Consider the following 24731-nt stretch of genomic DNA (forward strand, 5'->3'; position numbering starts at 1 on the left):
TGAAATTTAGTCGTGGTGTTGCAGCTGTGTATGACTCTACAATGGATACATAGCCGTGATAATTTGTCTATATGTTGTCGCAATAGTAATGTTACACACATTGTACGATACAAAAGAGGTCCTCGCTTATTTCGCTTTTTTTCGCTATGCTTCTTTCTTGTCTCTTCTTGCCATGTGCTCCTCCTCACTGTACAAGGAGCAAGAGCAGTGGGCATACAAACGCGTACTTAAAAAAAATGTTGTAAGGTGAGCACTGAGAAGCTGAACACTTCCAAAAGGCTCAAAGAGGTAAAGGTATTGTTTCTAGCTACTTTTTGGGCACCCATAGCTCGTTGTGTAGCTGCAGTTAAAAAATAAGTTAAATGTTAAAAATTAATTGGAGATGGTTTGGCACCCATAATTGCAGTTACATACAGAACTAGGTTTCAATGCGTAAGCAAAATCTGTTTACTCTAAATCAATCCTTGTGATATCTGAAATTCAGGAAATATTCACAGAAGAGCTCAGGAAAAGGCTAAGTGGTTGCCCCTTGAATGTGAAGGAGATACCTTTCTTCTAAAAGGTCAATAGACAGTCTAGTAGTCTCGATATTACATGCACTATAAAATATTCTGGTGTGGTGCTTTTCATGCATGTTATAATGAGAGGGGTTTTTAATAGAACTGTTGTCACTTTGCCCTGCATTGCTGAAATTGTTCACATAGTTATAATACATGAATCACTTTATGCCTTTTGATTTTATGCAAATGGTTTGCTTACCCAGTCGGTTTAACTTGATTTGGATAAAATCATAAATGCTCTAAAATTTTTTTTACTATACAGCAGGTTTATTTTTAAAATACGCAACCATTGATGTGAACGCAGTTGGTGGCGTGCTTGATTAATCCTTCACTATCGCCACTCTAACTACACCTGCTACAGTGCATAGTGTGACAAAAGTAATGGTACTTAACATTACTGGCAGCATACACTTTTATGACTCAAAATAGGTTAAAAAGCCTGGTAAAATTGTGTGTACGTTTTTTTTCGCTCCAACTAAATATTCTGGTCTACTCAAAGTAGCTTCCACTCTTTTAAGTTCCTCAAACTTTTAGGTGTTCAAAAGAAGTATCAATGCCATATACTTTCTTTGTCAGCCTACTCACCACTCTAATAATGAGAATTACCCGACAACATTACCCAGTAACATAAAAGGTTGTTATAAAAAGTGATGTCAATGCAATTGTCAAAAAACGTTGCCAAGTTACGTTTTTGTTCACTTTTCTTTTCACAATTTTGTTAAAGTTACTTTTGATAACATCCCCTATAGTTTGTTTGGCATCATTTTCTGCTAGTTCTCATTATAATGTGTTCAACAAAGACAACCAACCCTTAAATTTAAAGTTCTTTCCTTTACTCATGAATCTGAAACAGTGAATCTCAGTAATCTTAGCGGTGTGTGACTTGTTTTTTTTTTGATCAGTTGTGCATGTGTTCAAGTACATGCATTTAGGTGGGAGGGCGAACTATTGCCTCCTCCTGTGACTAGCAGATTTTCTGAGAACCGACAGATGCATAATGCTCCCAAAGAAGTATAGGGATATTGGAAGTAATCGTAACGTAATTGCAATCGTAATGTAATTGCCAGTAGGCAAAAAAAAAAGGTGTCCCACACTCGCCATAGTGGTAACAGGCAGCGCTGACTGACTCTTTCTTGTATAAATGCACATATATACCGTACAAAATGGAAGAGGGATAGCCGCCATGGTAGTTTAGTTGATAGAGCATCGGACATGTTATTCGAAGTTCGCAGGCTCGGTCCCTGTACAGGGCAGGTTATCTTTTTTTTTCCTGCCCTGCCACGGTGGTCTAGTGGCTAAGGTACTCGGCTGCTGACCCGCAGGTCACGGATTCGAATCCCGGCTGTGGCGGCTGCATTTCCGATGGAGGCGGAAATGTTGTAGGCCCGTGTACTCAGATTTGGGTGCACGTTAAAGAACCCCAGGTGGTCAAAATTTCCGGAGCCCTCCACTACGGCGTCTCTCATAATCATATGGTGGTTTTGGGACGTTAAACCCCACAAATTAATCAATATCTTTTTTTCCTTCTACTTTTCTTTCTTCACAATTACAACACTTCTATTCTTCTTGAAGATTTTCTGGTGTAAAAAAGGTACCTTATAATCTGAAGAGGCAAACAGAATGTGCCAGTGTACGAGTTAGCTCGTGTAGTGGTTACAAGTAAGATATGTTTTGAAGAATAAATTATTCTGCCACTTGCCTAAAGAAAGGCTAGAGGACATGGCGCTGGATGCACTTTGTTATTTTTGAATCAAGCTATCTTGTATTCTATTTTTATAAATTACATGGGATACACATGACGGTATCACACACTTTAACGCCACAAAGAATATGCAGCGAACAATGTTATAAATGCGAAATTGCATAAGGATAAGGTGAAAACTGCACCCTCAACGAGAATGTACAGAAAGCACAGGGTGCAGGCCTTTCCATCTGCCCGTGCTTTTCAAGTGCGAGCTGTTTTCACCGCGTTCTGACCAACTAACTAGATTGAGATGTGTTGTTATAGTGCAAGAGGATGCTCCACGGGAAACTAGGTTTGTCTCAAAGTCTGTGTGTGTCTTTCAACCTATATGGTGCCTTTTTCAAGAGTTCATGCAGACCAGATGGTGTAAAACAGGACCGTGTAAAGTGGACCGTGTAAATAAAATAAAATGGACCATGTAAATAAACAGGATCGTGTAAAATGTCGTTTTCGTGTGCAACTGTAGTTGTGGTTGTGCTGAATGACCTTTCTTTATATACACTACATAACAAACTTGCTTCTTTAGAGTCGAGTGCATCTTCGGATCGATTGTAAATGTTTGCATATGTGAGGCCTCAAGTTTTATAAGAAATTCCTCAGTGTGCCACGAGGAAATGTGTGTTCAGCGAAAATTTGTATATCATTATATACATCTCTTAAAGCCTCGTCTACAACTTTATGCAGGTTGACCTTGAGCAGAAAACGAGGAGCGGCAGCAGCCCCCAGAAAAGAGCAAGCACCCTCCAAGCTCCCGAAGCTCTCTTCGACAGGAACAGCAAGGTCACTGTGTGGCATTGAAAACCATTGCAAGGAGTGCCTTATCAGTACACTGTGCTGCTCTTTCATCGCAGAAGACGAAGTTGACCACTCCAGAGGAACTTCACGCTGTGTATTGTGAGTGCTTCAGTGGTTTTGTTTTTGTCCAGCCAGCAGTTAAGAAATCTTGTGTCAGATTCAGCCAGGATGGCTAGAGGGAGTCGGGCAGGCATGTTTGGACATTTGTCTAGCCATGTAGTGCCAATTTTCGCACTGGTCCTGTAGGAGTTACTGCCACAATCACAGAAGCTACGTCACCTCTCTAAATGTACAGATGTGTCGGGTAAGATTAGCTGCATTAGGTTTTTCTATAACTGATAGCTGCCAACATTCTTCATTATACAGGAGTTTTGTTCCTCACTTATGGGTCTAAAGCCCTCTACAGAAAAAATGCAACACGTCTACTTCCAGAAGACTCCAAGGCCCTTCCTGTAGGTTTTTTCGGCTTGTATCATAAGCACCTCGTTTGGGGTACATGAACATTTTATAAACATGTACAGCGAAAATTTTGGGTGGCTGGTCGTTTTGTCGTTATCTTGTTCATCGCAGTATTCTAAGCATGTTGTGCGTTACGTTGTAAATCTGGTTCATGTGCATAGAAGACATTACGAAGTTTCAGGCTACAGTATAAAAAGCCTGGAAGCAAGCTATCAATAATTTTTTAACAGAGTTGCTTAATCTGATACATGATACATCACTAAACTTTCGTGCGTATTCATCAATGTAAGCTCGTCTTAGTGTTATCCAAAATGAAGATGTGAGTCGACAGATAGAAACATTTAGTGGGGTAATCAGGGTGAACAGTAGAAGTGCTTCAGACAGGCTGGCCGATGTTGCGATAGGAGGACCTATTTTTTAGAAGTCACCTTGTCATCCCTGGCGTGTTAGTTTAAATGGGGTAAGTAATGACATCATCTTTTGGTATAGGCGTGTGTGCCTGTTGGAAATGTTTGTCTGAAAAAAAAACCTATAACGCAGAAGAGTGCAGCCCTTGCTTCTTTTCAAGTTAGGTTGCGCTGATACAGAGTGTTCTCCTGTCGGAGGTTGGGGGTAAGGGAAGCAAAAAAAAAAGATAAATGATAGAAAAGAAGAAAAAAGAAGAAAGAAAAGGGGAATGCAAAGTAAAGTAGTGCTACACTGCTCCTACTTTGCATCCCCCTTTTCTTCTTTTTTTTCCCTTGTTTTCTTTTTTCACCTTTTTTGTTACATTTGCATTGTCCCATCTAGTGCATGAATCAATGACACATGGCTTTGCTATAGCAAAGATGCCTATGTGGTGTTGGATTGAACAGTGCATTGTACTTCCTTTAGTTAATTACAGACTGATCAGTCTTGCAATAAGTGCTTCCTGTCTATCACCACACATGTTCAATTGAAAAGTTTGTGCTTGGCTCTTAGTATGCTGGTATATAGTTGTGTCTTGGACTACTCAAAATGAATGTTATTTTGCTGCTGTTTATGGTAATGAATTTATCCAACATGAAAATATCTTGCCTTGTGAACTTTGTCGGACCTGCCTTTCTTTTTCTTTCCTATGCAAGCATTGTATGTGAGGGAGGCAGTAACAGAGAGGTGATAGCTTGAGCTTCGGAAGAATAAATGCTGGCAGTGAGGCAATTACGCATCAAACATCCCAGCCATTTTGCCAACGGTCCTAAATGTGTTTTGAAAAAAAAATATTGTGCTCGTTTACTGTATTTTTCTGAAAACAGCAAAATGCTAAAGTATATCGCAGAGAACAAAATATTAGGCCACGTTGGTGCTTTCTGGACTTCCCAGGATGTTGTCTGGGTGTTGTTTGTAAAAAGTAAAGTGTTTCAAAAATACTGCCTCTTCCACACCAAATTCGGTCTTGGTATTAAGTAAAGGTGATTGTGTGTGGTGCACGAAGCTCAGTAATATTAGTGCAATTTTTTCGCCACATCAAAAGCAAGGAAGCAGTTCTCTTTATATGGTAAGTTATCTAATTACACTTTCTCTTAAAGTAGAAATGAATTTTTGAAGTTTTCTTATGATGGCTGTTTTCTGCATTTGATGTACGACAGCTTCCGTTCCGAAGTTCCCCATGGCCCTCAATAGGAGACTTCAAAAATCATTTTTCTCATTTAAACAAAAATTGTAATGTTAACACTTGTCATGTAAGAAGAACTGTTTATTTGCTTTCAACTTACATATAAAAGTAATTTTCAATTAGACAAACACACAGCTCAAATTGCATCCCAATGTGGACAAAAACGATTATATAATGATATTTGTAATCTGGACCTAACATTATTTTTTTCGTAAAATATAACTTCTGTGCAGTGAGTATTTGTGGCTCAAATATTCATACAAAATGCAGTATTGCCATACAAGAAATGCAAACGATAAACAGTTTGGCTGAATTCTTCAAAGCCTATGTACCAGAAAAATTGCACTAATGTTACTTGACTTCAAATACTTTAAGAAGCATCTTTACTTAATATGTAGATCAAATTTGATATGGCAAGAAAAAGCGGTACTTTGAAATTTTTCTCACAAATAGCACCCGCACGACATTCCGCGAAATTCTGAAGGTACCCACGTGACCACTACTCTTTTCTCTTCAAAACATTTCTGCAAATAACTATTTTCAGAAGAGTAAATTACCATCATTTTTTAAACGATACATCTGTGATGGTCGCCAGGCAGTATGGTTTGTATGTTTCGTGTAGAATAGCCCAGTGCGAAAAACAACAAATGGCTGAGCATCCTTTGACGCTCGGGCAATTTCAAAAGCATTTGTTTGTTCGCAGCAATTCAGTTAAGCCCTTGTCTTTATGCTTAGGCCCAGAAACAAAACACAAGTAACTAAAGTAGTCCTAAGAGTCATGTAGTCTCACTGTTCCAAGGCTTGTGGAGCCTAATTTAGTGCAAGCTTCACCATTTTTTAGAAATTCAGATTCAACCAACAGGTTTCGGAGGCACAGTGCATTTTCAGCTAACTTGTTTCACACCAGTTACTTAGATAAAAAGCGGAAAGTAGAGGTAAAAATACCATTTTAAAGGCATTGTAGGTAATAACAAAAAGGACTGCTTTCTTTTTTTGTGTGGTGCTTTGCCGGAACGCTGTGCTTTTTGTGGTATAGTTCATTGTCTAGTGAACATAGGCCTTAAAAACTAACATTAGCCATGTTGAGGTCGATTTCTTGGTTATAGTCATAGTAGCCATATAAATAATTATGACTTCAAACTTTATTGTTCTTTTGAAGATTTTTTTCTTGCATAATGATATTTGATAGTCTTAGTCAATTTGTTATAAGAAAACGTGATTTCATAATAGGGTCACTTTTTGTAGAGTCGTTCAGTTCTACCTTACCTTTTACATTCCTAATAGAGCAGTTATTTTCAATATCGGTATTAAAAATGGAATGAGCATGCTGTATGTAGTAAGGTGTAAGCACGTACAGATAGCACATGCACCCAACTTTTCTGTTGGCAGTTTATTTCTGTTATTCTTGATTTATATGTGGGGTTTCACGTCCGAAAACCACTATATGATTATGAGAGACGCCGTAGTGGAGGGCACTGGAAACTTCGACCACTTGGGGTTCTTTAACGTACACCCAAATCTGAGCACACGTGCCTACAGCATTTCTGCCTCCATCGGAAATGGAGCCGCGGTTTGATACCGCGACATGCGGGTCAGCAGCCGAATTTCTGTTACTCTTGCTCCCCTATATGTTGGCACTTCGGTTATAGTTATCTGGCTTGCACAGATTTTTAATGGCACCTGCCTGGTCCTGCTTGCTTTCATGGTGATTTGAACCTTCATAAGTTGCATAGGTTTAACTCTCAAAATTGTTCAAGATGCCAATTTTGTGCACAAACTGTATAGTATAAAGGCAGCAGATGTACATGCACACACTATTAAATGAACATTGAGAGCTTTCACTTGCAGTTCCTAAAGTTTTACTGTGCAGGAAGCGTTTAAATCATAATTTCATAAGTACATATTAATCGATTATCTCTACCATTGAAAATCGTGACAACCTAGTTATTTTCACTGTGATAAGCATGCTGTTTTTTTGATGTGGCAGAACTAATTTATACACTCATTCCTTCTATTATTCACATATGCATAACATGAAGGATTGTGTGCCTTAAATTTTCAGTTTCATTCTGGGTGTTATATTTCTTGTGCATGTAAACTATTGTGCTAACATGTGTCTCTGACATTATTTGTGCCAATTATTTTCATTTCCAGGTGCCTATGATGGACACATAAGTTCTATTGCAGGGACCTTCGAAATTTACAGTGGTGCCGGAGACTCAAGCAGCATTTCGCCGATCTCCACAAGGCATTCATGAGATAAACACAGCACCACACTTTCACAGTGCTATGAATATTATTTATGTTTAAACATTTCGTTCTAAAATTGCTGTTACATTGTGCCACCATCCTGTGGCTTAGATAGAGCTCGTGAAATTGCGGTGCAGTCACCTCATTTGTGTACGATCAACACTGCAATGTCACTATTCACAGCTGGAGCATACAGACAAATAAAAAAACATATTGATTGTAGCAGGGCTGATGTGTATATTAATGCTTCTCTATTGATAATAATAACTTTATAAGTTCTTTAAGTCTTGCATAGAACACTGCATTAATGTGTTGCAATGTAACCACCATTTATGATCGCTAGCATGTTTAGTAGTTTTGTAATGTATTTTATTTAAAAGGTAATTTTGCTTCCGCATCACGACAATTAGTAAGATGCCGATGATTCAATCCCTCATCATGCACATTTAAGAAATATTGTGATTTGTACACAGTATTGCATGTACTCAAGATGTGGACGTCTATTCAATTTACACATTATATTGCTTTGCACTAGATTCAGACGTAACATGCACACATTTCAGTAATTTCCGCATGATACGTCTTTCCATAAGATGCGGAGTCTGCATCATACGTCTTATGCGGAGTCCGCATCATACGTCTTCCATATTCAAATAATTCCGTATGTGAGGTCTCCGCATCTTACGGAACGTTTCAGTAGGGTTAGCATATAAAGACAAGGAAATGAATTGGTCTTTAGTTGCCGCCAAGTGACAGCATCTGCTCTGTTAATTGAAGGATGAGGGGGAGGATACGTATAACGGCCCTGTCGGTAGTACTCCAGCATAGCGTTGTAGTTTAGTGGTTCTGTCGATGCGTCGTCTGGATTGGACAGCTCTTCCAATGGAGACCGGCCGGTCAGCTCTCGGGCAACCGCATGAACGCGTTCATTACCATGGAGAGAGGCGTGTCCAGGAGTCCAGACAATACGCACAGGACGGAATGCGGACGGTGAGACAGAAGAGAGGATATTTTGTGTATGTGCGAGCAAAGTCCTTGAGCGAAAGCACGGTAAGCAGCTTGTGAATCTGTTAAAATAGTGACAAAGGAGTCATGTGACAAAGTCTTGGCGTGAAGAATTGCCAGAGCAAGAGCTCCCTCCTCTGCCAGACCACTGTCTGTAAGGCGAAGTGTGGCAGACGCCGCAAGGGCGTCTGTGTCATCTGTCACGGCTAAACACATGGCTGACTTCTCTGGGTAGTCTGAGGTACCATCAGCGAAGACGCGTGTCATAGCCTGAACTCAGGCACGTCAACGACCGGCGTGGCGGGAGGGATTCATATTGCGTGGAATCGGAGGCACTTTGATGAGTGCGCGGACAGTAGAAGCAAGTTTATGTCGCGGTACTTGTGCGGGATTTGAGGGAATCGGGTAGCCAAGATGGGACAGGATGGCGCAGCCCTGACGGGTCTGCCTGAGCCGTTGGAGCTGAGTGTTGTGCTGGGCCTCGATGAGTTCGGTTACAGTGTTGTGGACTCCTAGTTGAAGGAGGCGTTGTGTAGATGCGTGTGGAGGCAAGCCGAGAGCCGCCTTCACAGCTGTCCGTGGAAGGAGGTTCATCTTTTTATTTGAGCTAGCGTGAGATTGTGAAAAGGAGGATGCTAGGTGAGCCGACTAACTATGAGTGCTTGTACTAAGCGGAGGACATCCTTCTGACAGAGGCCTCTCCGGCGATTGGTGATGCGTTGGATCATGTGTGTAATTTGAGTGATCTGCTGAGCCAGAAGGTGTGTAGTGTACGAGGCCTTGCCGTTGGACTGAAGGTAGAGGCCTAAAATGCGAATTCGTGGTACCAGAGGGATAGGATGGCCATCAAGAAACAGCGAAATGTCAGGAGAATTAGCGGTTTTGCGGCGCCGCTTGTATACCAATAACAACTTCGACTTATCCACTGGGCACGTAAGGCTGCCGGCAGAAGCATAGTCTTGTACCACAGACACAGCTTCCTGTAGGGCGTCCTGAATGGTTCCGTCTGATCCTTTGGTTGCCCAAGTTGTAATGTCATCTGCATAGATGGCATGCTGGATGTTCGGAACCTGTTTTAATAGGGAAGAAAGTTTAGCCATAGCCACGTTGAATAATGTGGGCGAGAGAACCGAGCCCTGTGGTGTTGCTCTGCCTGCGAGACGAATGACGTCCGAACGGAGGTCTCCAAGCCCAATAGTGGCCGTGCGGTCAGAAAAAAGAACCTGACGTAATTGTAGATATGGGAGCTACACTGAGATGAAGTGAGATTGTGAAAAATAAGGTCGTGGGAGACGTGGTCGAAAGCACCCTTGAGATCTAGGGCCAGAACAGCTCGGACCTGGTTTGATGTGGGGCTATCCAACACGTCCTGCTTAAGGTGTAATAATACGTCCTGTGTAGAGATACCAGGACGGTAGCCGAATAGTGTATCAGGAAAAAAGTGATTGTCTTCGAGAAATGGTTGTAGTCGAGAGAGGACAACGCGTTCAAAGAGGTTAGCTACACATGAAGTTAAGGATACAGGGCGAAGATTCTGGAGGAATAGTGGCTTCCAGGCTTTGTAATAAGTATGACTTCTGCGTGTCGCCACTCCTGTGGTAGCGTGCCGTTGTTCCAATGTTCGTTGTAAAAAGCGGTTAAATATTCGATGGACTGGTCATCTAAATTACACAGAAGTGTGTACATAATCCCGTCTGTGCCGGGTTCTGAGTAACGCTTAATGCTTTGCATAGCTGCCCTAACCTCTGCTTTTGTAATGTCCTCATCTAGAGGCGTATCGTGTACGTGTGGATAATCACGGTAGGCGGGACGGGGTCCGTGGATACATAGTGTTGCTTTAAGGTGTGCAGTAGAGTGGTGTAGTCGAGCCATGATTTGTGGAGAATGGTGCGGATTGCATTAGCAGTGTGTGATTTTGTCTGCGTGGGATTTAAGAGAGCACGGAGCATACGCCACGTTTGAGGTGTACTTATTGAGCCATTGAGTCGATCGCAGAAGTTATGCCACTTGTTGCTAGTGAGGATGTTCGCATAGTCATGTGCCTCAGTAGCTAGTTCGATGATTTGGCGACGAAGATTTCGGTTATGTTTCTCTCGCCGCCACCGCCGTGTGAAGTCTCTGTGGGCATCCCAGAGATGCAGCAGATGCCGGTCCACATCCGTCGTTTCTGTCGTCGCAGCGATGAGTTGATTAGCTCTTTGAAAATCGGACTGAAGTTGTGATATCCAAGTCTGTAGGGAAGGAGAGTCCTGATGGGTAGTTGTACGATTACGCCTAAATGCATCCCATTTTGCTAGTTTTATGATGTGCTCTGGAGCACGTGTGACTGCTACCTGGGGCTGTGTATTTAGTATATGGTGATCACTGCATAGACTCACCATGAGGTTGCACCAGGAACGGTGACTAACCCCTTTGACTATCGTGAGGTCGGGGCATGAGTCTCTGCTCACACTATTACCTAGGCGAGTGGGTTGATCAGGTTCTGTCAGCAGGGTCATGCGATGAAACGCGAAAACCCGTGCGAGTCGTCGGCCTTTAGGCCTTTCTGTTGCGTAGCCCCAAGCCGGATGGGGGAAATGAAATCTCCTACAATTTCTATGCGTTTACCCAACTTGCATAGTTGTGCAAATAGATGACCGAAGTCATCGTTCCTGGCTTTAGGTGCACGGTAAACGTTAAGCACGTACAGGCTGCTACTAAAACGAGAGAACGGGACTAATTCGAGAAGTACGTGTGAGATGGAGGTGCTTTGAAGGATGTGTTCTATGACAGTGACATGCTTAGAAACTAATGTAGCTGTGCAATTTAATGTATATTCGTTATGTCCGTGTATGTGGTGTAACCCGGAAGTGTAGGGGTACATTGTACTTTTTGTAACGCTATGACATCGGGAGTAATCCGCTGCGTCGCAATTAATTGCATTAGAGCTCCGCGTTACCTACGATACCCCCTGCAATTCCACTGCCACACACGTAGGAGTTGAGGGGCGTCACGCGATGACCTACGGTTTCTCGCCATGATCTTGCAATAGCGGGGCCTCGGTAGTACACGGAGGCATTTCAGACTGTGCTAAATCTTGGTGAAGGGTGGTGGGAAGCGGAATCTGCAGCAGCTGCGGCTGTTGGGACGGTTTTTCGGGATGGTGATAGGAAACGGGAGGGGCGTATGTAAGGATGCGGTCGCTGCGTTTCACGTGTCGGAGACTTGATGCGTTGTGATGCAGATGGCGCAAAATTAAGTTGGCCGAATGCAGCCGATATCTGCTGTTTAACATCCGTTACGATCTTTTGGACAGCAGGTTTCAGGGCCTGCTGGACCAATTGTTGGAGTGCAGCTGTTAGTTCAGCCATAATGCTATCCTTCATTTTCTGCATTTCTACCTGCATCATAGCTGCGAATTCGTTCCTTAAAGAAGTAGTCATTTCGTTCAGCGCCTCTCATGTGCAATAGTCAGATTGTGCCGTAATTGACGGCATGTCAGGGTGAAGCTGAGTGTCCACTGGCATGGGTTGTGGTGTTCTTTGCTACTTTGATGTTTGTGTGGGGGAGTGGGACTGGTGTGAAGCGGGAGGGAGAGGAGCGAACTGCCCTGCCCAGCTTATCCTTTGTGCTTTCTTGTGGGAACCGCTTTGCTGGCCATAATGATGCGTTGTCCCGTCCGTGTGCCAGCCTTGAGATCCTTGCTGGCCAGCGAAACTGCTCCGCGATGACGAGTTTCCTCGCTTGGGCCCCGACTTATCCCTGGAACGGCTCCTTCGCCTGGCTGCACTCCCGGACGCACTGCTCTGCCGTCCGGGGCTGGGAGATGGTGACTGGGCCTTCTTGGTGGGAGTAGCTGACCGGGGTGGTTTGCGTCGGTTGACTGGTGGCAAAAACCGCTTTGGGCATAGTTTGGCAGCCGTCGGGTGGTCGCCACCACAAAGCATGCAAGAAGGGCGGCACTCGTGGTTGTTGGGTGATAGTGAATCCCCGCACACTCGACATTTCGGTGTGTCAGGAGGCTGTGGGCACACATCCTCGTGGTGTCCTGTTTTGTTGCACTTTCTACAGCGGAGAATAGTCCGTTTGTAGAGGTAGCAGCAAAGAGCCTCTCCGTACGCGTTAACGAAGAAAAAAACACGCTTGTCACAAAATGTGAGCACCACTGCTCCGGAGTTGCCGAGGTATCTGACCGTAAGGACCTCTTAGCCCGCTACTTCAACTTTTGTCAGAAAGTCGTCTGATGTTATTTCATGGCCTATTCCGTTCACCACACCTTTGCACGAATTATCAGGCGCAATACCATAAGAGGTGATGTCGTAGGTTGCTGCGTGCACTGTAATTTTGGTGATTTGTCCAAGTGCAGTGGCGATGTGTTCAGATGAGGTGCTTATTGTTAGCACATTTTGATTTTCGTCAACACGCAGCTCGATATCAGGCTTCTAACTGCGTATATTTGCTGCATGAGCTACGGCGAGAAGTAATGTCTTGGGGCTAACCTTGCTCAGATTTAATCCACCATGGGGACGGATCGCTAGCTTGTAGTCCTTGGCAGGGAGCGGTGGGAGTCTTGGTAGACGCGTGTTAGGCCGGTTCTGGCTTAGAGCGGGCTACGACGGCGTGCTGGGCAGCTGTTGAGTCGGTACGGTATGGGGTTGCAGCTGTCGGCGTTTGTTCGCTCTCTTGGTAACAGTGATCCATGGATGTGCGTTGTGCTCATTGCTCGCCAGCGTATCGGCGTCTTGACTGGTCTGCATATCCATCATGTGGGCCGCGGAGCGAGAGGGCAATGAGTGCTTCTCGTCGGCTTCGACGCTCCCAGAGACGCTCGCCATCCGCTGTATAGCGGGGCGGCGTTCTGTCCAAGTCGCGTCTCCGGCTTGTTAGCGTTAGCGAGGTGGATCTCGCCAAAGAACTTTTGAAAGCGTTAAGGCGTTTAAAAGTGCACTCACAGGTTGAAGTCCGGTATAGGCTTGACAGTGGTGATGCTAGGAACAAGTTGCTATCATTGCAACAGGTCGCCAGGAAGAAATTCTTCTTGAAAATGAACCTGAGCCACAGCCGATGTGATTCGCGTTTGTCGCATGCTCTCAACATCAGCGCCCCTCAGACTATAGCACGCCGTCGAGAAGGCACGCCTTGAACGTGCTTGAAGATCAAGTCACCCTTACTCCTCGCTCCAGCGTCCGCATTTTTATTGGCTCTCAAGAATCAACCGACATGCAAGGCGTCGTTAAAGGTGACCAGAACCTATTGATCAACCACGAAATTTGCGTCGCTTGAGGAATGCTTGAGCTGCAGAAAAGTAACGCAAGAGTGCTGAAGCAATAAGTACAACCACGTGAGCAATGATACGATGGTTGCCTACATCGATGATATACGGGAAGCCAGCAACGCTTTCGCCATCATCAATTCTGCCGAATGCACTCCGACAACTCCAGCGTTTCAATCGGCTTTCGACGTTAATACGAGCCTTTCAACGCATAAACAAGAGCAGCTCATGAACCTGTTCCTGAAATACAAGAACCGCTATTCGTCGTCAACGAGAATTAGGCAGACCCCTGTCGCGAAGCGTAGAATTGTAATAGAAGGAAATTCCAGGCCACTCCTTCGGATTCCGTACAGAGTTCAGACGCGACAACGCGAGGTCATAAGAAACAAGTCAACGAATTGCTTCGCGACGACATCATCCAGCCTTTAAAGTACCCATGGGCGTCACCGTTGGTATTAGTAACGAAAAAGGAATGGAACACGTCTTGACGTTGTTGGCCACCTAGCACCAACCTTCTCCACCGATCCTGCTTACGCACTCTGTTGTCTACGCCAACGCGTGAAGAGCAGTTACAGCAAAGAGTACACAGACCGTCGCAGGACCGCGAAGAAGACAACAGTGTCAGTCGGTAATTTCGTGCGAGTTTACAAACCCGGAATATCCGCTAAGGGCGACCTCAAGTTTAGCCACCCACAGAAAGTTGTCCACAAACAAGGCCAATCCACGTTCTGGCTTGATGATGGACGAACTTGGAACGCTTCAAAGTTATCGAAGGTACCTGCTCCATCAGCCACGTGGAATCCGTATCAAAGCACGGCCTCCGAACTTGCAGCTCCGCCTTCGGCACCTGAGCGATCCAAGAACTGCTGCTCAATAGCGCAGTCAGAATCTTCACTAGATATGCCAAAGCTACAAGCAACAGCGCCAGTTGCATCGAAGCACCCGGTACTACAACATCGGGTCTAGCCACCGAGAAACAGAAGAACTCCGGATTGATACGGGGACAGAGTGTAGCTGGTGTTTGCGTGTAGACTGGTGCAGTCACAATTTGAGTGCTACGTGGACTTTGTGCAGACGTTTCAGTTGTTCTGCAAGCGTTTTTGTTTTTGGTTCCTCAATTGAGTTGTTATGTAGCAGTCGACAAATGTATGCTGCTCAGTTATATATCAGACATTATTGTGAAGTGCACATGCCATGTGTAGTTGTAAATATTTGTAAATATTTTGTATTTTCGTACTAATAGTAATCCACTAACAATTACTAACACTGTTCGTTCTAAGGAGGGGGAATATGTAGTGTTTTCAGTTTCGGTTTCTATTTAGTTTTTGTTGTTTTTACTTACCACCAGGTGACTTCTGTATATATATGCACACCTCTGAAGAAAACGGGAGTTCTGGTTTGTGATCGTCGACGACAGTGGTCGCTTCGTCGTTCTTGCTCCGCCGCGATACAACAACCCACACTAACGCAAACAGTGTAGGGCTCGGAGCCGTCCTGGTGCAGAAGGTTGATGGACCTGAAAGGGTCATCAGTTATGGGAGCCGGTCGCCATCTAAGGCGGAAGTCAACTATTTCAAAACAGAAAAGGAGTGTCTTGCCATCATTTGGGCTACCTGCAAATTTCGCCCTTACCTCTACGGCAGGCCTTTCTAAGTTGTGAGTGACCACCAAGCCCCTTTTTGGCTAACTACCTTGAAGTACGCTTCAGGTCACCTCGCACGGTGAAATCTGCGACTTTAATAATTCGACATCAGCGTCGTTTACAAGTGGGGGTGAAGGCACTCTGACGCCAACTGCCTGTCTCGCGCCCCCGTCTACCCACCGCCGCAGGACATAGAGGACGGCAACTGCATCCTAGGAACCTGAAGCGTTGACGGTTTTGCAGAACGACGGCGTGCTAACCCTGACATCAAGGGCTTTGTGGAATTCCTAGAGGGCAAGACTGCCGGTGTTCCGAAGGTATTCAAGCGAGTACTGGCGTCGTCTTTCTTGCGTAACGGCATCCTCGTCAAAAAAAACTTTTCACCACATTGGGCCAAATACCTCATCGTAGTACCTTCATCCTTACATCCAGAAGTTTTGGATGCTCTACATAACAACCCGACTGCTGGACTCCTCGGCGTTTCACGTACACTCGCGAGAATGCAGGAGAAGTATTACTGGCCACGGCTTAGCGCCGACGTCCTTCGTTACGTCACGACATGTTAATACTTTCAACGACGAAAGACACCGCAGACTAGGCAAGCCGGGATTCTCAAGCCTATCGAGACGTCTAGAGGGCTGTTTCAGCAAATCGGCATGAACTTACTGGGGCTGTTCCCAACGTCGAATTCCGCAAACAAATTAATCATCGTAGTTACTGACTACCCCACCCGCTACGCCAAAACAAAGGCTCTGCCCAAAGGCAATGCCACCGAGAGGCTTCGCGAAGTTTTTTGTCGAGAACATCGTCTTGCGTCACGGAGCTCCAGAATTCTTCATCACAGGTAGAGGTACGGCCTTTACGTTGGACCTAAATCAGGGAATCCTAAGGTAGAGCCAGACAAGTCACCGTCAAACCACTGCCTACCACCCACAGACCAATGGCCTCACCAAGCGTCTCAACAAGGCCAACGCCGATATGCTGGCCATGTATGCCGACGTCGAGCACAAAACGTGGGATGCAATTCTTCCGTACGTGACTTTCACGTACAACACTGCCGCCCAAGAAATGACGCAGATGACGTCGTACAAGTTGGTCTACGGAAGCAAACCGACAACGACGCTCGACGCCATTATGCCAAACGTCCCTGATGAAGAAAACCTCGACGTCACCATCTACCTTCAGTGCGCGGAAGAAGCTCGTCAACTCGCCCGCCTGCGCATCAAGAATCAGCAGGCGGCCGACAGCCGCAGTTACAAACTTCGACGAAGCTTCGTGGAGTACCAGCCCAGTGACCGTGTCTGGGTATGGACACCGATACGCCGACGTGGACTCATCGAAAAACTTCTACGACGGTACTTCGGACCGTACAAAGTAGTTTTACGTCTAGGCCCACTCGATAAGGAGGTTGTTCCTGACGGCATTATGAACTCTCAACGGTGCAGTGCTCGACCCGAAGTCGTCCGTGTCGTGTGTCTCAAGCTATTTCATGCGCGAACCTGAGGACTCTCTATTGTTGTCGTTAATGTGCATTATTGCTTGTACTTATTATTTATTGTCTTTATTACTGTGCCTTCGTGTTTTCATAAAGCATCGGGACGATGTCTTTTTGATAGGGGGGCAATGTCACATTCCTTTCATAAAATTTTGTTATCACCCCGATATACTACGCACAGCGCAAACCACGCCTGCGATGTTCGAAAAGCTTAGAGGCTGTAATATATCGTTTTTACTTATATATTTATTTACTAGTGTTACCTCAAACACCCCGGTTTAGGGGTTTTACATAAGGCGTGGTAAAAAATCACATAACAAATATTTGACAACTTCTTTTTGGAAAAGTACCAAGCTGAAGTAGTTCACGGTACCGGCCGGCATAACAATACAGTCTTTGCGCGTCGGCACTAAAAAAGACGATAAGTGAGTTACGGTCCGAGCATGACGCGGGTGAATGGCGTTGGTTTGGTTGAGTCTGATAGAATGGCGATGAGCCGGATTGATCACAGATATAAGAGGAGTAGCATGAAAAAATGTATGAAAAAGACAAAGGCGGACGATTTTGTGTTTAACAGCAAGATTCGTAAGGATAATACATGACTGTTGCTCTGTAATACTGCTGTTATATAAGTAATTGAAGAGGATAAACCTGGTCGCACAATTCTGAAAATATTTTAGTGTTTTAATCAGGTTACATTGATGGTGATCCCATATGGCCCATGCATTTTGTAACTTTGGTCGCAGTAGAGTGTTATATGATAATAGTTTTACGGAAGATGAGGCTGAGTGCAAGTTCCAGCGTGAGTAGCCAAGTACACGGTTAGCTTTGTTAGTTATATTGGTGACGTTGGGCATTAAAGAGAGATCAGCGGTGAGTTTAATGTTGAGGTATGTATAGGAAGTAACAGATTGAATAGGGGAGTTACAAAAAAGGTATTGAGGTGCATGATACTCTTTCCTGCGGTGAAAAGAGAGAAAAGATGTCTTATTGACGTTTAGGCACATATGCCAGTTCGAGCACTAGTTACTTACGTAGTATAGGTCAGAACAAAGCGCTAGGATGTCGTTATTGTTTGTGAATTGGTCGATAGATGACGCAGTCTTCCGCGAATAATCTGATGTTAGATGCAATGTTAGTAGGTAGGTCGTTGATATATATCAGAAAGAGTAGAGGGCCAAGTACGGACCCCTGAGAAACCATTGACCGAACATGAGATGACAGAGAAGAATGAGTGTTTACAAAGACAAATTGTTTTCTGTTAGTGAAAAAAACTTATCCAATTTAGTACAAGTTGGTGAAGGTTCAGGCGTGACCGCTTAAAAATGTCTTTTATGTGAAACCTTGTCAAAGGCCTCTGAAAATCCAGAAATAAAGCACCTACAGGTACGTCGACATCTATGGCGAAACCAATGTCAATAATGAATAATGCAAACTGCGTTTCAAAAGAAAGTCCTTTTTAGAAACGAAGGTAGTTTTTCATGGAAATAATCAACAGAAAGAAGAAACTTAGCTACATGTGAGTAATTGATGTGCTCCGTTAATTTGCCGCAAATGCACGTCAATTATAATAGCAGATAGCAGCTAGGGGAAGAAGAAATACCTTTTTTGGGGCAGGATTGGTCTTTCCTACTTTCCCGTTCCGTGGCACCACGCCAGTTGACAATGACTTCTAAAAAAGGCTCTGAAGGATGACACTACATACTTGTTTCGTACTTTTGAGTATTTTCGATCTTATGGTATCAACTCCTGCAGATGAAGATAATTTAGGAGACTCAACAGCCTATTTAATTCTTTCAGAACTAACATTGAGTTTTGACATGGGCAGATGATCATCAAATGAAATATGAGGCAGAATGTAGTCAAGCTCTTCAGTGAAAACAGAAGGAAATGCAGCGTTCAAAACATCTGGAGCCGGATTCACAAAACTCACTTACGAAAAATGCTTGCGCAAGAGAAATGTTGTTGCGTAAGTCGATTCACGAAACAAAAAAACATCGTAGGATGCTATTGTTGTCACATCACCCGCTGCAACAAAGCGCACTGCGACTGCCCGGGAACATGTCAGCGATGGCGATGCAGTTGCTGTATTTGCTTACGTCACCGAAAAGTGCTGGTAAGTGATTCACGGAGCAAAATTTTGCGTAAGAACAGCCTGGCTACAAAAAAAACCCAAAAGTGGTCTCGAACACTCTTACGAACAATATGGCTGCTTAGAAAGTGCAGCCATGGCGGAATACATAGGTGCCGTGGCTGATTTTGAGTTTATTGATTGCCATGTAAGGCTGCCAGATGATTGCTCGCGCGTTTTGGTTTATTTCGGTGCTTTGAGTTCATTTGTTGCTTCCTTCGGATCCAATGGACAGTATTGGCAATCACGATCATCTAATAAGGTTGGCGCCACGGTAATTAAAGAATTCTGGTGGGCGTCAGGAGCGTAAAATGATATATGCAAAGACATGTGATTGGATTAAAATCAAAGTGCAGTTTGAATGGTTGGTGAACTCGAAAGCAGCACGGTATATGGTCGAAATGTTTTGTTATGTTGTGTTGGTGCGTTCCACATCTTCCAAAAAATGTACAACTTGTGATTTCTTCCCCATTGGTCGAGATTACTACAAGAGAGGTTAAGAAGACCACACCACCTTGATGCTATTGGATATTGGACGGAGAGGGACTTTTTTATTTAGCCGTTCATAAAGTCTATTCTGTGGTTGCCCTCTCGTATACTTCAATTGGATATAACTGTCCAATAAACAGGGCATGTGAAATGAACACAGCATGTGTACAGCTGTCGATGCACTTTTGAACGATCTGGAAGGGGTGCGTACTTAGAAAATGAAAGTGTATTAAGGGTGTTCGTGATTACGCTCAAAACTGTAAACCAATGAAGCTTTTCCGAATTCACCCTTCGAAACAGACGTTGGATGCGTATGTATGGCAAGCAGTCAGGACAAAACCACTCCAGTAATTTCAAATGAGACCAGAAATGAGCTAAGCCTCAAAATTCTCTAGCAAACCTTGGCTGAACTTGCCCCTTTGGCAATTTATTATCATTTAACTTGGCGTAATAATATCTGTAAAGTGTGGTGCCAGCCACTGATACTTCTTTTTTGCGAATCAGGGACAACTTGTGCTGGAAATCATTTTGTGACGGCGGTAAAACAGCCGAAACCATCAATGCGTGCTCCCATCCAAGCAGACGACAAACGGAAGCAGACTACAGCTTGGTCGTGAGGCGCAACTTGTTATTGGTTGACAACAGTACTCTCAACATAAGGCCAATTTATGACGTTGGCAAAACACTTCTTTCATCAGGCATTCCGGTCCTGTTCGTCATATTTTCCCCCTCCCATATAAGAGCATATTTTGGCTCGGTCGAAAAATTGCACAAGTGCTTTTTCTTAGTTATTTTAGCGCCTACCGCGGCAAGGTTCTGTTTTGCGTTGCATAAATCAGTTGCCAGACTTTGCAGTGGTTGTTGCCAGTGTGCCACCAAGTTTAGCAGAAAAATTCGCCCCTGCTGTTGTGCCTTCTCCGTGAATGTTTAGTGCATTCACGGTGCATTTCCCGAGTGCGTGACTTACGTTGGCCGTTTTAATTACCAAAATGAACGTAAAACGATCTTTCCAGATGTCTGGACACGTTCTCTTGCTGTTTGTGCTGCTGTGCAATTAGGAGATCGCGTCTCAGAGTTAGGGAATCAACGACGCATCATCCGCCTGCATTTTGAAAGTGCGATGAACTTTTTCGAGAAAGCGTGTGCGACGTAAATAACGCAATGAACCGCTCGTTACAGAAGTCGGGGCACGTTCTCTTGCTGTGTGCGCAGCTGTGCAAATAAGAGATTACGTCTCAGTATTAGATACGACGGGAAAAACTGAATAGAGTCGCAGCAGGAAGTGCGCTGCCCCCTCCCCCTTGTTGTTGTTTTTTTTACAGCTGATCGTGCCGCGTCGACCGCGTGCAACGACGGGGACGCTACGCTTCCTCCAGCTGTGTCAGCACAAGACATATCGTTCGTACTCGTGTATATGTGACGAATAAACGTCTCAAGGATGGCGGATATGCTACGTCTAAGCCTGCTTTATCGACGCAGTTGGAAGTAATTTAGCGGGACTCACACGTACGTGTAAAATGGACCCCACATTATCATTCATTATTTGGAATTTCGGTCGTTTGTGCTTATTGTGGGTGAGACTTTGCAAGCGACGGCGGCTCGTCGGCAGGGTCCTATTTACAGGTACGCGCGAGTTGCGTTTAATTCGCTACAACTGCGTTGATAAAGCAGCCTTGCAGGCGTATATAGCTGTATAATATCCGACGTAGACCGATTAGCAAGCCTTGGGACGTTTATTTGTCACATGTACACGAGTACGAACAATATGTCTTGTCACACAGCTAGGAGAAGCGTAGCGTCCCCGTCGTGGCACATTGTCGACGCGGCAACATCAGCTGTGAAAAAAATAGGGGTGGGGGGGGGCAGTACACCACCTTCTGCGGCTCTATTCAGTTTTCCCCGTCGCCCCTAATACTGAGCCGCGATCTCTTAATTGCACAGCTGCGCACACAGCAAGGGAACGCGCCCCGACTTCTGGAACGCGCTGTTAATTGGGTTAATTACATCGCACACACTCGCGGAGAAGTTCATCGCACTCGCGAAATCCACGGAGGACGACGCGTCGTTGATTCCGTATCTCTGAGACGCGATCTTTTAATTGCACAGCAGCACACAGAAAGAGAACGCGTCTCAACGTTGGCAACGCGGTTCATTCCGGTAATCAAAACGGCCAGCATCGCTCACGCACTCGCAAAATGCATCGCAGAGGAGTGAAAACCCTCACAGAGAAGCCACAACTACAGTGGCAAAATTTTCTGCCGAATTTGGCGAACATCTAGCAACACTGACCCTCCAAGTCTGGCAACAACTTATGCAACGTCAAACCAACGCCTCCTAGAATTTCTGGGAGGCGTTGACCAAACCAACGCTTCCTCTATTTAGATGCCTGCCGCATGAGAAGGAAAACGGCATCCACACCCTTTCTCTCCTTCATTTTGGAATGTTCTTGGTCGCTAGCGTCACCTGTGGCAGACGGTGCAACAAAGCACTTTGCATAGCCTCCAAAACAGGGGCGTACAGTTGCAGGTCTCGAACAACTCTTGACTGACGTGCCCCCATGGGCCGCAGATGAAAAACGCTTAGCTAGTACTGCCCACCACCGTGATGATGGATGGATGGATGGATATGGCTGTACCCTTTAGATCGGGTGGTGGCTAGCCCCACCAAGCCGTAAAGAGAAGGAAAGAGCTGCCGCACCCTTTCTCTGAAACAGCTGAAACAGCTGTTTTCCTTCTCATAGTGTCGGTCACGAGCGCCACCGCGTGGCGCTTGTTTAAAACTGAAGGCAGGCCAACTATGCTGGGAGCGCGAGCCATTTCTTAGGCATCTTTCTAGAGAAGGCGTTGGCCAAACAAAACCTTCCCCTACTAGAGTGTACTAGAAGTGTTGAGTGGCGTGACCACGCCTCGCCGCCTGATCTCTTCCGCGTTGTCTGCAGCGGTGGCGCTGCAGTCGAATAGTACTGAAAGAGCCACGCGCCGCGTGCAGAAAATACTATGCGCTTCGGCTCCTCCGTCGCGCTTTCTTGGTGCAGGTTTTTTTGTACCTGCCCATCATTGATGTCTAGCACATGATGCCATAGCCCTTGAAGTATGACACGCCAATCTGCTGAGTTTGAGCTTCACAGATGCCCTTGTGAGAGATTGAAAATCATTCAGAAAGAGTTGATTGATTGATATCTGGGGTTTAACGTACCAAAACCACTATATAATTATGAGAGACGCCGTAGTGGAGGGTTCCGGAAATCTCGACCACCTGGGGTTCTTTAACGTGCATCCAAATCTGAGCACACAAACCTACAACATTTCCGCCTCCATAAGAAATGCAGCCGACGCAGCCGAGATTACATCCGGCGACCTGCGGGTCAGCAGCCGAGTACCTTAGCGACTAGACCACTGCGGCTGGGCATCATTCAGAAAAGGTGTCTTATACTGATTTCTTCTCTCTCAACTCTTTCTGCGTTGGTTAGGCGTCTACAATGTTCAAAATGACTGAACCAATTTGTGTGAAGTTAGCTGTGCTCAGGAAGCTGTTAGATTAAAAAGAAATACTGTGTAACACGCACGCAGAACCAGAAAGTCGTAAGTAAAGAGGAGAGAGGAAGGAAATCTGAACACCATACAACGCGACATGTTTCCCTATTTTAACTTTTCAGGGTGTACTAAAACATTGGCACTTCATGGTCGTTGTTAATGCGTGTAAAAGTTAGGCGTTCGGCTCCACACCCCACCCCTTTAAAAAAAAAAGAAATCTGTCATGGGTAGCCCTGCGCCATTAACTTACAGTTGGAGAATCTGAATATAGCGTATATAAAAGTGCGCACTGTAGATTTCACCTTTTCGACAGTATGAGGTCTCAAAACTAGTTTAAGTCTAATAAAGTCGGACAAGAAATGCACCACCTAAAAATAGTAGCTCTGCTAAGGAGCAATACATGAATATATATATATATATATATATATATATATATATATATATATATATATATATATATATATATTTATATATATATATATATATATATGTATGATAAAGAAGGTGTCCTTGGATCCAGTGGAAAAATACCAAAAAGTGGAGGACGGGCAAAACAAAAACTTTTTGTTTTTCCCACGTTTCAGCCGAAGACCGGCCTTCATCAGAGAAAACACGATATAAAAAATGCTCTTTTCTTAAGTAGGCATGGTATATCAATGGCCTCTGACACGTCAACTATCGCTATCATACACTATCTACTGGGACGTGGCGAGTAATGAACAGCAGAGATTGTCAAAGCAATGTCAAAGAAAGATTATGAGAATGCATAAACGGTGTTTACATCAAGTAAATCACATGAATAGCAGTTTGAAAAGTACAGTAATATCTACAAACAAAACTATCAAACCCATACAGCAAATCACACGCACAAAAAAGACAAAACAAGATGTGTGACTAAGAATTTCATGGAGCACAAACAGTATTGATAACACAAAGTGAAGAAATTCACTGCACCGAAAAGGTGTAGTAAAAATCTGCGTGTACACTGATTATGAACAGACTGTGATGAACTAGAACTTAGTTCTGCGCCAAAAGAGACGTCAGTTTGCCTGGATCTTCATTTCTACCGGATAAGATCGCGTTGAACTTGTGTATCAGAAATTACTCGCGCAGTTCCCTATCATAGTGTGAAGGGAAACCTGATTCCAGTATAGTAGCTATTAGTTTATTGAATAAGTGACCAAGAATGTTAACGTGCTTAGACAAAGGTAAATTGAGTAGACTTGTGGCATGTGACTTATGGTTGTTAAAGCGCCGAATAAAAGGTGTTTCAGTATGTCCGGTGTATTGGAGTTTGCACACAGAGCATTCAAGAATGTATACAATGTTGCTTGTCTCGCAGTCAGAATCCCCTTTAATTTTTAGATGAAAGTTTGATGCTGTACTCTTAACCAAAGTGGTCGTCTTCATATGGTTACAAACTTTGCAGCGGGGTTTGTTGCATGGATAATAACGAGAAAAAGTGGGGGTGGTAATCCTTGATGAGATTAGTATGTCACGTAAGTTCTTTGATCTGCGATATACCACACGTGGGTGACCAGAAAAGATTGTTCTAAGGTGATCACTCTGTATTAGTATGTTGTGATGCTTCTGAAGAATGCTGTTGATGTTTGGTGCTGATGCGGAGTGGGTTAAAACCAGGCTCGTGCTTCAGGGTGCAGCCTGCTTCTTCCAAATAAAACGTTCCTTACGGTCAATGTCCTCAGCCCATTTAATAGATTCGTTAATGATTTGCGGTGGGTAT

The 24731-nt window shown here is 44.4% G+C and overlaps 1 protein-coding gene across 8 annotated transcripts in view; it reads left to right on the forward strand.

The window, feature by feature from the left end:
* Positions 1 to 7663, forward strand: part of LOC142767679 (uncharacterized) — a 203104-nt gene extending 195441 nt beyond the window's left edge. For all 8 annotated transcript variants that reach the window (XR_012885096.1, XM_075869850.1, XM_075869851.1 and 5 more), the window contains 2 exons: positions 2989 to 3198; positions 7346 to 7663. Coding sequence is in view for 7 of the 8 variants with exons in the window: in XM_075869849.1 (XP_075725964.1) it covers positions 2989 to 3198; positions 7346 to 7355 (220 nt within the window). In the remaining variant the exon portion in view is untranslated. The remainder of the gene's footprint in view (positions 1 to 2988; positions 3199 to 7345) is intronic.
* The last annotated feature ends 17068 nt before the right edge of the window (positions 7664 to 24731 follow it).

This window comes from Rhipicephalus microplus, chromosome 7, assembly GCF_043290135.1.
Source record: "Rhipicephalus microplus isolate Deutch F79 chromosome 7, USDA_Rmic, whole genome shotgun sequence".
In the NCBI taxonomy this organism is placed as follows: domain Eukaryota; kingdom Metazoa; phylum Arthropoda; class Arachnida; order Ixodida; family Ixodidae; genus Rhipicephalus; species Rhipicephalus microplus.